The sequence below is a fragment of the Pongo abelii genome, chromosome X (assembly GCF_028885655.2).
Source record: "Pongo abelii isolate AG06213 chromosome X, NHGRI_mPonAbe1-v2.0_pri, whole genome shotgun sequence".
In the NCBI taxonomy this organism is placed as follows: domain Eukaryota; kingdom Metazoa; phylum Chordata; class Mammalia; order Primates; family Hominidae; genus Pongo; species Pongo abelii.
In genome coordinates this window covers 156,960,392-156,973,586 of record NC_072008.2, presented here as the reverse complement: position 1 = coordinate 156,973,586, position 13,195 = coordinate 156,960,392, and the positions used below count along the sequence as shown (strand labels likewise).

Genomic DNA, 13,195 nt, shown 5'->3' with positions numbered 1-13,195 from the left:
ATAGTAAACACAACTCTACTGAAACAAAAGCCGTCGCTTTATTTACAAAGTCACAAAATGAAGTATAAATACTTCTGTCATTAATGTTTAGGAAAACCATTTACAAAATTTTCAAATATGTACACGTAGCTTGAAAAATCACCAGCTTTCCATTTTGTCACAGGTAGAGAGAGGGATAAGCATGGGCTGACAACACCACTCAAATTGTAATGGGAGACAACTGCGGGTATGGATTGACACCACTTCCTAGAGTGATGTCACCATGGGGGTTTCTATGGGCATCCTGCTCAGATTTAAAGTGCCCCAGCATCCTGGGTGACTTGTCCAGAATTCTGGGCTGTGGCATTTTGAGCAGCAGTGTGCTGTTCCAAAATGTCATCGATCAGCCTCAAGTTGCACACCCAGTCTTCATCTGGGCTCACACAGGAGCCTTTCAAGAGAGCTTCAATGAAATCTACCTCATTGCAGTCAGGTGACGAAATCAGATCATTTAGTGGGGGTTGGGGCTGGCGCAAAAAGTCGGCAGGTGGCAGCTCAGGGCGAATACCCATTCTGTTGAACGGACCTGGGAACTGGCTGGCAGCAACGGCAGAAGCAGCAGCAGCGGTGGCAGCAGCAGCCACATAGCTTGGTGGCTCGATGCCCTGTATGGGGCTCAGGGGACTAAAGCTGGCCATACCCTGCTGGAGGAACTTGGTGGTGTTTGCTGCAGGCACCGGGCCCCGCACTGGGCTCTGCCTGAGGCTCTGGCTGCGCAGCAGGCTGAAGCTGGGGTTGTTGGCCAGAGCAGCACTCACCTTCTGGCCAGGCCTGCCTTCAGAGGCCATCTGATTGGGAGGCGCAAGTGCCCGCTGCGATGGGAACACTGGGGCCACCAGAGGCACTCTCACAGGCGCCTTGGCAAAGATGGAGTTGCTATCAAAATGCTGCTGAACGCTATTATCCACTTGGCTGAGGGGTGTTTTCCCCGAAACTGCTGTGGTCACAGCTGCTGCCGCTGTGGCCCATGCAGCATTGTTGAACGCAGTGGGCATTCTTGGCACACTAGGCTGTCTGAGCTGGTGGGGACTCAAGGACTGGGTGCCCAGGGAGCTGGGACAGAACCCAGGCAGGGGCACTTCTGGTGGGGTGGCCTTGGGACTCTGCGTATGCTGGCAGACAGAGCCAAGACTGCCCAGGGGAGTCTGGCCTGAGTGTGAGAGGATGGGAAACTGGGGGCTGGAGGTGAAAATTCCTTGGCGCTTCCCCAGAGTTGGTGAGATCACTCCCATGCCCTCGCAGCTCTGGTGCCTGGTGAGTGGGATCATTCCTGGACTCAGATTGTTCTGAAGGAGCCCAGTTCTGGGTGGCATCAAGTGCTTGCTAGATGGGGGGCTTGCCTTGATCCGGCTACACTTGGAGGTGACTTGTTCTTGGACGGCTACATACAGAAAGAGAGAAGTGGGGATGAGTTCCAAAGGCATCCTCGACTTGGGCTGTGGCCACCGGAGGGGAGCTCCTGGCCCAGCACGGACTTCTCACCTCCCGCCCTTGACTCTCTACTGAGCTCCCCCCTGCTCCCCAATTCCTCACCATTCCCCTCATTTCTCTGCCCTCAGCCTGGACTGCAGTTCTTCTGGGAAGCTGCCCCAACTCCCTAGGTCTGTGCTCACCAAGAGCAGATCACACTGGACTGAAATGCCAGCTGATTTGTCTCTTCAAGAGAATTGGAAGCTCCTGGAGGTCAGGGTCCATGTCTGCTTTTACACTCAGTGCTCTGTATGCAGGGCCTGGCACTGCCCACCCTTAGACAGGTGGTGCATATTTCGTAGAAGGAAGGGGCCAGGTGGGGTGGGCTGGGCTGGTGGCGGGAGCTAGCTCAGCCTCTTAGATTCTCTACCCGATGGATGTGACCTGGGACAGCAAGTGAGTGTGGTGAGTGAGTGTGGATGGTGCTTTGTTCCCCTCTGTTCTCATAGCCTAGATGGCCTCTGAGCCCAGATCTGGGGCTCAGACAACATTTGTTCAACTGAACGGTAATGGGTTTCCTTTCTGAAGGCTGAAATCTGGGAGCTGACATTCCGGACTCCCTGAGTTCTGAAGAGCCTGGGGATGGAGAGACACGGAGCAGAAGATGGAAGGTAGAGTCCCAGGTGCCTAAGATGGGGAATACATCTCCCTCATTGTCATGAGAGTCCACTCTAGCTGATATCTACTGTGGCCGATATCTACCGGTACTTTTTTGGAGTGGACACTGAGTCATGCAGCAGTCATATGGTGTACCCAAGGTCAGGTAGGGGAGACAGTGCAGTCAGGGCACAAGCCCAGTGTGTTTGACCCACCCAAGAGTCCATGCTCGTATCTACAAAAATGATTTTTTCTCTTGTAATCATGCCTAGGTTCTTTTATTATCAGGGCATGTGTATGTTTTTCAACTAGGTTACAATCTAGCCTTATAAGGTTAACCTCCTGGAGGCCACCAGCCTTCCTGAAACTTGTCTGTGCTGTCCCTGCAACTGGAATGTGCCTGATGTGGCACTCCAGCCTGGACAAGTGGGACACAGACTCCGCTGTTATCAGGCCCAAAGAGGTCTTCCATAAGACCAGAAGAGCAATGGTGTAGAGGTGTCATGGGCTACAATAAAGATGCTGACCTCCTGTCTGAGGGCAAGCAGCCTCATCTGACCCTCAGACAAATGCTGAGTGTTCCCAAGACTACCCTTGGCCTGGTCCAATCTCATCCCACTGGTGCGTAAGGGTTGCTGAACTCATGACTTCTTGGCTAGCTTGCAAGCTTCATGGAGTGGGAACTACATCAGGCTTTTTGCTAACTGCTGTATCCTAGGCCAATAAATGTTGATCACATTTATAGCTGCCATGGTAGGGTGGGGACCCCTGCTATCTATCTGTGGAGGCTCTGGGAGCCCCTGACACAAACTTTCTGAAGCAGAGCCTTCCCAACCCCTTTTCCATTCCCTATACCTGACAGATGGACCAGGAACCCATTAGAAATGGAAGGTCACTGCAGCAGTGTGTGAATGTGCGTGTGGGAGAAGGGCAGGATCAGAGCCCTGGGGGTGTGGCAGCCCCCAGGTGATTCTAATCCAGATCCTAGGGAGTGTTGCCCTGTCCCACTGAAATAGCTGCTGTAAGGGGCCTGACTCAGGGAAATCAGTCTCTTGAATTAAGTGGTGATTTTGGAGTCATTTAGACCAGGCCTTCAATTGGGATCCTGCTCTCAGAGTTGGATGAATTATTTAACTGATTTTCAGATCTCCTCTCTCTCAATGCTTTCAGAAACACAGTAACTGCTTACTCTGAAATGAATTCTCACCCCACTTCCACATATGCATCCCTTGCCCACTCCTTTGGGAACACTGGCCTTAACTGCTTACCTTGAAATGGACTCATCTGTTGGGAGATATATGCATTCTGCCGTTCAGGGGTCATTGCCATAAGACCTGATCTCTGTTCCTCTTGCTAAACAGAAGATGAAAAAGACAAATTAGATTACAGCTACCAATAAATAATTAGCCTTAGGATCGCTGCGTGGGGACCTAGGACTTGGCTTTGGTGCAGCAGAAAGCATGAACGAACACACCAACATACACTCGCATGCATGCCCCACCCTCTCGAGCAAAATTCCGCAGGTATAAATAAAGTAAGATTCTGCACCTGGGTTAAAAACACCAACTGCAACAGCATAGAATGGGGCAGGAGAGACAGAACTTAATAGCAAGAGCACACAGAAAAAAGATTTAGGCATTTTGGATGTCCATCTGCTCAGGATGGGTCAGCAGTGAGATGCGATCACCAAAAGAACAAATGTAACATTAGGCTGCATTAGTAGAACCAGAGTATGTAGAAGGAGGGAGGTGACAGTCCTGTGCTAACTCTGCCTTGGCCAGACTATACCCACAGGAGTCTGGGCATGCCAGTCTCAGGGAGACCCAGACAGACTGGCTGCATTCAGAGGATGGTAAGTAATGAGAGTGGGGACTGGACTTCAAACTACCCAGACAAAGAATGGCTGAGCAAGCCGAGGATGCTGTGGCTGGGGCAGAGCAGACTGTGGGCTACGTAGTGGTGGATACCTAGGCTCTGCAGGGCTGTCATAGGGAAAGGACACTGGGAAGAGGACTGAGGCTTGTTCCTGGTGGTCCTGGCATGAACGGCCAGATGATCACATGGTCAGGTGGACACAGCCTCCAACACTGGGAGTAGCCGAACACTTACTGCCAACCTCCCGCCCTTCTCCTGACTAGTTGCAGCATAGGCAATTGGGAGGAGCTTCCTGTCTCCATCTGAAAGCCGGCTGGGTGGGCAGGGGGAGGAGCGAGCCAAGTTTCAAGGCCGCAGTTTCGGCACTCAGTCTGGGATCGGCTCAAGGAGCAAAGGGGAAGAACATAGCCAGGAGGGAATAACATGAAGGCCCCCAGACCCAGAAAAGGCATGACTTGCTCTGAGACCCTCAGCCAGTTGGTGTCAGGTTGTGACTCGGATCCAGGTCTGACTCCCAGTCCAGTGCTTGAAGCCTCACCCCACACAGTGAGGGGAGCCCGGCCGTCTCTGCTCATCTGCTGCCGTCTCTCTCTCCTTCTCAACCACCAAGGCAGCTCTGTCTGGGAGCACATGCTCCAAGTCCACTTTCTGGTCTGTGTCCCCCCAGATGCCAGAGGACTCGACTCTACAACACGGGCTGCCCGTGCAGTGCCTGCTTTTCCAGCAAAGGGCTTCTGGGAACCCTTCTCTGCACTCAGTGGGGCTGGCGGGAGTGGGGCGGGGTAGCGACCCAGTGCTTGGGACTGTGCCCAGCTCTCAGGCCTGGCAGCAGTTCCTGGCCTTGGTTCCTGCCAAGGCAGAGAGGACAAACACATGGCACCGGGAAGACTACACCAGAAGTGATTCCACCAGACTGGGGTTTGCTTTTCTATCCCGCCCTTAGCCTGCTTCCTGTCCTGGTCCCTGCCTCCCCCTCCACTGGAGCTGCCGTGTGGGCAGTGAGGGGCTGTTTCTCAGCTGCCCTATGGAGCTGCCCTCTCCCTGCCGAAGCATTGGCAAGGCGGCAAGGGGTGGGGGTGGGGATGGGGGGTGGGATCTGCCTTCTCAAGCTCTCATTATACTGAGCACATCTCACCCATTATTTTATGTCATCTAGCAACACCCCATGTGGACACTGAGGAGCACGGGGGTCACATGACCAAGGCCACACCATCCGGATCTGCCTGAGATGGTCAGGGTTGGCGGCCATTTCTGAAGGCAGTCCTTAAACTTTGGGTCTTCTTGTACCAGTCTCAGGACATCAGGGCAGAAGATCTACAGTCCCCAGCTTACTGATGTGACAGCAGAGGCTCAGAGAGGTTAAATGACTTGCCCAAGGTGACACGGCTAAGAAGTACAGTATCTCCTAACTGCAGACCAGGTGCTTCCGCTGCTTCTGGGGACAGATTCCTGTGTGGCTGGCTAGGTCTAAACGGTCCTTAACTCCATCCCCACCGGTTGCTGCATTAGTTTCATCAAATAACATAGTTGTACAGAGGTAGGGGTTCAGGGGCAGGGGTAGATGGAGGCTGGAGAGTGTGACTAAGGAAACAGCAGGGGAAGTGCGGTGAAGTCCAAAGGGAGGGACGGAAAGAGAAAGCCAAGCCCAGGGGCGTGCCAGACAAAAGGAAAGGCCACGCCAGGGCAGGGCAGGCTTCAGCGGGTGCTGGGGCGTCTTCATCCCGGGAAGCACACATTCCAGAGGACCCCGGAGTCTACCGGAAAAGCTGGCCAGCCTATCACTATGGAAACTGCCAAGGCCACACAACGCTGCTGACACCCAGCCTGGGTGCCAGTGGCCAGCTCTGCAGGACCTTCAAGTCTGGGGTGCCACCAGCAAGCGATGGCCCTCCACGGGCTCTTCACCTTACGGCAGTGTCCAGAGGCACCGCCAGTCCTCTGCTCCCATGCTGGTTCTGCTGTCCCTGGCAAAAGGAGCCAGAGCATTCTCTCCAGGCCTCCCGAGGAGGCTGCTTCCTTTGTTTTGCAGATGGAGGCTCCCATCCTTTGTTCTGAATCAATGTGCTCCAAAGATAAGCCCCAAGAAAACAGTTGTTGCCTTTTGACACTGACAATTAGAATCGTTGGAAAATGGAGAAAACAGGAAATGACAAATGGTTTCAGTGACCAGGAGGAAACGGTGCCTGAAAGTTGCTGCTTAGTGACTGGGACACTCGCTTTCTGCTCTCTTAAGAAGGACGGCCTAGGCCGTGTGGCCTTTTATAAACAAAGCTATGAAGGGGTCGTCGAATTTTCTAGGGCTGCAACTGTGGCACTAGGTCCTATTGTGCCAGGTGACACTGACAAGCAGCACTGAGTTCTATGCAAGCCCAGGTGTACTTCTCTCCTGGTGACCCCCAGAGAACTAAGGCCCAGCTCTTCCTCTGTCACACCCCCTCCCAGCCCCCACTCTCAGACAAGGGACCACATTCACAGACAGTCTCAGCCAAGATGGCAACCTTGGAAGTCCTGGGGATGCCTTTCTAGAAGCTTCAGGCTGATGCCAGGAAGCTGTAAAGCCCCCACCTGTCTCTGGGGGTTGTGTGCTGGGCAGGAGAGAGGGGAAAAAGCCCAAACTCCACCACTGCCTGCTGGCACAACTGAGCCCACGCCAGGCACTGCACCAGCTTCACTCACCAGCCACCACATGCTAATGTCTCCTGTTTACCCAGGTGCAATCACCTGAGTGCTGCTTTCTCACCACTGCATGGGAAGAATGATCTCATTACCAATTCAACCACTTAAGTGGGCAAAAGGACCCCAACGGGGGAAAGGCAGAGGACAAATGATTAGGGGGACTGAGACAGATGCCCACAAAATGTTCCTGGATTTTAGCGGGATTCGGGCTGAGGTTCCTTGCCCCATGAGCCCTTGGAGGAGAGCATCCTGACTCGGACAAGAATTCAAATGACATAGCTTCTGGGGGATGGCAGTGAATGGATCCAAAGCCTTGTTTTATAAAGAATGTGGAGGAAGGGAGGAAGGAAGGGAGGGAAGGGGAGAGGGAGAGGGAGAGAGAAGAAAGAAGAGGAAGAGAAGGAAAAGGAGGAGGAGGAAGGGGAGGGGAGAGGAAGAAGGGGAGGGTAGAGGAGGAGGGAGAAGGGGAAGGGAGGATAGAAGAGGGGAGGGAGCAGGGAGATTATCTACCCCTCCATGCTAGGGAACTCCTGTCTCCTTTCCCAGCAGACACTGCTGCATGAGTGCCCCCACAGAGAGCCAGCCTGCTACATAGCAGAAGGTGCTCAGCTATCTGTCCCAAAGGTTGAGCACTAGTGTACTCCACAAGGAAAAAAACCTTCTTTTGTACTGTTTGGAAGCCAGAATTAGAAACAACTCATTCACCCTTCTGACTTTTCCTTTGGAATGACAGGAAGATAGTATACTGCATGGGACCACCATACATTCAAGATCTGAGTTGTGGGGACCCCCACCCCCACATGGGTGGAGCCCCCTGAGACCCGTGGGCTCTGACAGGCCATGGCCCATAGATAGTGACAACGTAGACCCTGCTGTCTGAAGCCTAGTTGGAGGATGGATGGATGCTTTTAGGAAAAAATTCCCTTTAGTCATCTTTCAGAAACTACAGCGGCTTCCTAAAATGAATGGCAGGCAAGTTTTGATTGTTTCCTAAGTTCCTCCTAACTCTCACAGCCTGTGACTCAGCTTCTCCAGAATGCCTGCAGGGAGGCAGGACCACTGGGAGTAATGAGCATGAGTTGGGCCACCTCTCCCAGTGGACTGTTAACGCCAAGATCTGGGGTGGAACCCACTGAACACCTGCCCTTTTGCGTTGCCCAGAATGCAGCCAGAGGGATACGGGCCACAGTAACTCTGGGGCCCCTGAACCTACCTTCCCAAGACCCTGATGGGAAGGTATTGCTTACATGACAGTCCAGTCAGTCCCTCTGTCACTCAGTTGACAAACATGATCATGGGTCTACTATGGGCCAGGCTCTGTTCCGGGCATGGGGATAACACCGTGTGTCTCCACTCTTATGGACACAAGTAAATCAATCAAAGCAGATAATGTTCTAATGACCACCCAGTAGGGTGAAGGGATGGAGAGTGGACAGGTGCTGGTAGAAACCTAAGGTCAAGTCATGGGACCCCAATGGGGAACTGGAACCTGCCACACCATTTTCTATGTTAGGGGTCTTTCCTTGCCCTTCTGGAAACCTCACCCATGGTAATGGTGCTGCCCTCAGGTTTGAACTGGTCCGAAGCTGTCACTGGGGGCTTCACAAAATGAATGCCATTGAAAGCAAACGGCAGAGATCTGCATATGAAATTCTTTTTTACCCTTTGTTTTCTGTCTTGCCACATGATCTATGACTGCTGCAAACTCTATTCTGACTCCTCCTCAGTCTTGGCGGGTCTGGGAAGAACTTGGTTTAGATGCTGGGAATGATCCCGGGCAAAGGAAACAAATATATTTCCAGCTTGCTTTTCTTCTTCCCCTGTGGTGCCTGCATCCTCTGTCTCGCACTGACTCACAGGCTGGACTGACAAAGCGGCTGTGTTGAGAGGGAGGATTTAGTGAATGCCAGGCCTGACCCTCAAAGGCCCTCAGGTGGGGCCAATTTCCAAGGTTCTTAGAGAAGATTTGGGGCCACAAATCTGCTCTGCCACTTCACTGCTGGGTGAAAGCTGTTGGCTTGAGAAGAGAGAGAATAGGTGAGGGACAAGAATTCTCAAGGCAAGCTAGCTGAGATCCTTTCATTTGTGGCTTCCAAAGACAGGGAAAGGCAAGGCAGACCAGGGTGGAAACAGCGACATCCTGAGGGGATGACGTCCGTTTTGCTAATTCTGTTTCCCTGGCAGCTTCGTGCTGGACAAGATTTCTCTGGTTTCAGCTGAAGAGTGAACAGCTGAGGAGCTCTGTGACTCTGACAGAGAGAGAGAAATCAATAGCCCTTGAAAGGAAAGCACTGCTTGTTCTTCCAGGCCAGGGCAGGCAGGATAAAGAGAACAAGGCTGTACATACCAAAGCCGAATTTCCATTAAAGGCCAGAATCCCGGGAGGCCCTTTCAGCTTAATGACCATCTTCTGATCACTATCACTTAGAAAATGTTCATGTCTCCAGTTTTCTCTGCAGATAGGGCAGACATCCTGTGCACATTGATATTTTATGCACCAGATGCAATTCTCTGCAAAGGTCCCCTCTGGCTGGTGTCCATCCACTTGCTCTCATGACCACTGATGCGACTCTGGGGGCAAGTCAAGCCATTCCTTCTAGACTCTAGAATCTAGAGGATGATCCCAACTCACAGGCCTCTTGGACAAGCTTGGTTTGGATTCCTTCTGCCTGTACTACCCGGACTGCCAGTCCTCCAGTAGGGCAATCCAACTTCCTGCCTCTAGGGTGTGGGAGTCCTGGGCGGGGTTTGGAATCCACAGCAGATGGCTGGCAGGAGAGGCAGTTCCCGAGCACCCACTAGGTGCCAAGCAGGCAGGTATCAGGTGCAGGGCTTCGGAGGTGCAGAAGCACAGCCCCTGTCCCCCTCAGGTTCCCAGTCTGGCCTCAGGGACAGACAGGCAGGTATGGAAACAGGGTACTGGAAGGCATGCAGCTGAGGGAGAGAGCAGCTGCACCCTGGACAATCCCCCACTCATTTCCCTGGAGATGGGGCTGAGGCACCTGGAGCACTCTGCTTGCTTGGGTTGTCCCTTTGCCAAAGAATGCCGGGCAGAAAGTAGAGAACAAGCAGGCCCAGGAAGCACTAGAAGTCTCTCATGGGTGGACAGAGCTTTACCTTCGGAGCTGTCACCTCCTGTGTTCCTCCCAACAACCCTGTGAGGCAGGCGGGAAGGCTGAGCAGGGGACTGTGCCCCGTTGACAGATGAGGAAAGCGAGGCTCAGGGGGAAGTGACTTACCTGCGGCATCGCAGCTAGGCAGTAGTGGAGCGGGCACCTGCCTCCAGGCCTTCGGATCCCAGCTGCCCCAGGGCGCTGCCTCTGAGGTGCTGTACGAGGAGGTGACTCGGGCCAGCTCATGAGCAAAGGAGCTGCCGGGCAGGAAGGACTCACTCCCCAGGGCCTGGCAGGACGGGGGCTGTCGCCCGAGGCTGACCTGGGGGGGCCTGGCTTCCCCAAGCTTGCAGGCTTTGTCTACATGAGTCTACAACAACCGATTGAACAATCCATCAGCTGCTTGGCCACAAAATGGTTCTGACTGATCTTGTCACTGCCCTGAGTGCCTAGCTGGGTCATCTGGGTGTTGTGGTTATACCCACCAACTGGTTTGGTGGAACGAAACCAAACAGCTTTGTGATCTTAGCTTGTCTTGGGTCATAGACTTCTTTGAGAACCAGTTATAAGCTATGGTTTCTCTCCACAGAAAAAGCACTTATGGTGTCTCCCCCTTTCCAGCCCACCAACATTTTACATCTAATTTGGGGGGGTTTTCTGGACCACTTAATACCCATCCGTGGATCTCATGTGAAGACTCCCCTGGCTTGAGAAATCACTGTCTTGTTGAAAACGGGAACAAAGCTAAGTCAGATAGCTGGTTCATCAGCAATGACTTTGACCAAGCCTGATCCCACCCTACCCCACCCCACCCCAGTGACCACCTCCCACAATGGAGCACACAACTCTAAACTGGTTTGTAGGTATGTGTGTGTAAACACGCTGAGGAATCTGCAAAACCAAATGGTGAGTGCAAAACCAAACAGTCACGAGTAAATCTCACAACAACCACGTCCTGAGCTGCAGCCCTTGTTGAACTATACCCCACTAGGGCCCCAAGATTTTAAGACTTGTGTGTGTGTGGGACCTCACCTTTCTATCATGCTTTAGAAGACAGGGATTTCACCAGAATTGAACAGATTCAACATATGACCCATTTTTTTCAGCCAAAGGCAATGAAAATAACTTCATACTTGATATCCATGTCAGCAAAAGCTGCAAAACGCAAATGGGTGGCTGCTAAGAGCCCTGGCACCCTGACGAGCACACCAAGTGCTTAGCAACAGTGGTGTCCAAAGGACCAGCTGGAAGCCTGCCTTGATGAGAAGTTGCTCTTCTTTCTACATGAAGCAGCACCTCTACTCTCCTGCTTTTAATACCTGAGCTGTGAGTGATCATCTATGTCCATTAGCAAACATCCAAACTCATACCCGAAATCTAAGCTACATAGTTGGAATCACTTCAATTTATTGCAATAAACACTTACTAAGCACCTACTGTGGGCAAGTCTTCGCAATGGATAATAGTTCAGTAGATATTTTGATGTAATATTTGAAATAACAATAAAAATTGCCACCACTGAATTTATTGAGCATTTGCTGTGCTTTAGGCACTAACCCAGGTTCTTTAAATATTTGGTCTTATTCAATCTGTATAAACAGCCATCTATGAGAAAGGGACTATTATTGCCCTTATTTTACAAATGAGGCCACTGAGGCCCAGAGAGGTTAACTAAGTTGCCCAAAATCATACAGCCCACTAGTAGCAGAGCAGGATGCAAACCCAGGCTTGCCTCGTTCCCAAGCCCACATGTCGTTTGCATTGGTGTGGATGTGTGCATGTGTTTAGTCATTAGCATGTTATACGGTAAGTAAGTTTTGAAACACAGAAACTTAAAACGTGCCATTAAGAAAAGTACAGGCAAGGTTTTCCAAGGGGAGGTGTGGACCTCCGGACAAATTTTTAAGAACAAATTATAAATACTTAAAAATGGGAATAAGAAGACAACCTAACTACCTGAACAGTTTTAGAGATGACTCATGCCCACCCTCTAAAACCCAAACGAAAATAACAAAGTCAAGAAAACCCATGAAATCTTAGCAAGCGATTTCTATGTACCTGTGAAAAGGATTTCTTTACCATTCTAATGGGATTTATGCCAACCATAGAGGGCTCAGTGCCCCTCCCATGGGGTGGTTAGTGAGTACAGAGCTGAGCTCACCGGCCATCTGCAGCTTCATGTCATCAAGCTCCAGTTTGTCCTTGGAGCAAGGTTATCTGGGACATGAGCAGAGACATTGCTTTCTACAATGGATAGTTCTTTCTGCCTGCATACCTAGCTCCTTGATAACTTTAAGCACTATTTTATAGCCACACTGGAGTTTTGAAGACCTCAATATGCAAATATTACTCAGGTTCTGATTACTTGTCTGCTCCATGATAACACACTCTAAAAGCAATGAATGGGGCTTATTTGTAGTGAACTGAAGCGTTTTAAGCTTTTGCTCAGGAATCCCTGGTAGCGTCGTGTGACTTGCAAGATATTAGTGATGGGTCAAGAAACAGGACCCCCCATCAGCATTAACATACGCTTGCAGTGCCTCAGTAGTCCATCAGGCAGAAAAAACTGCAGATGGCACATGGAAATGACCAGCGGCAGAAGATACCCGACAGTGTGGGCAGTTCTATTTCAGCAGCAATCAAGAGGGGGCCTGGAGCCACTCAATCGAGTGGAGCAGGATGGGAGCAAGCACTGTGCAGACCAATGAGATCCCCAGTTAACACAAAAAATAAATAAAAGAGATGAGATTCAGTCTCTTGACTGTGACTGACTGGGAGCTTTACAGCTGATGCTTGTGTCTTTCTCCATTTTATTTAATTAGGAAAAGAAACTGCTTATCACACACTCTAAGTGTGAGGGACAACCTCCACAGGAAAGGTTGTTAGGAACATTTCAACTTCTAGAAGTTTCTAAACATAAGGTAAATCCATCTTTGTCCTTGGGATCACTGCACATCTCAGAAAGGCAAATAAATCAGTAATTGGTGGGCATAATTACTAGCTCATGGACTGACAAGGTCTACACTATTTCGAATCTCACAGAAGTAAGCCATGGGACAGATTAAGATAGAGTCTGATAGTGGTGCCCCGTTTCCTGGAGGTCACACTTACTCATCCCCCTGGACCCTGGGCTTCTCATGATTGTCAGAGAGCTTGCTGGAACCAGGTCAGCCCAGTTTCCCTTCCCCTGAAACATCCTCCAATGGCTCGCACCAAGACTAGAGATGCAAGTGCAAGCACATCCACCCTCTCAGCAGCCAGGTTTTGCGTTGCATAATGTCACGTACCCCCAGTCATACCAATCTCCTTGGAGCTCTCCAGACAGGCTGCCATGTGTGGTCGGCCCTCTGTGCTTGTCCTCCTTGGTCTGCCAAGCCTGGAATGCCCTTTCTCCATGATTGTACTCTGGGAATTCTGTGTGTCTT

At 51.3% G+C, this 13,195-nt stretch overlaps 1 protein-coding gene across 9 annotated transcripts in view; it reads right to left on the bottom strand.

Moving 5' to 3' along the window:
- Nucleotides 1-1,362: 1,362 nt before the first annotated feature.
- Nucleotides 1,363-13,195, bottom strand: part of MAMLD1 (mastermind like domain containing 1) — a 142,605-nt gene continuing 130,772 nt past the window's right edge. For all 9 annotated transcript variants that reach the window (XM_054545191.2, XM_054545194.2, XM_054545192.2 and 6 more), the window contains 3 exons: nucleotides 9,897-10,140; nucleotides 3,375-3,459; nucleotides 1,363-1,420 (listed from right to left, as the gene is read on the bottom strand). In XM_054545191.2, coding sequence (XP_054401166.1) covers nucleotides 3,419-3,459; nucleotides 9,897-10,140 — 285 coding nt within the window. In that variant the 3' untranslated portion in view covers nucleotides 1,363-1,420; nucleotides 3,375-3,418. The remainder of the gene's footprint in view (nucleotides 1,421-3,374; nucleotides 3,460-9,896; nucleotides 10,141-13,195) is intronic.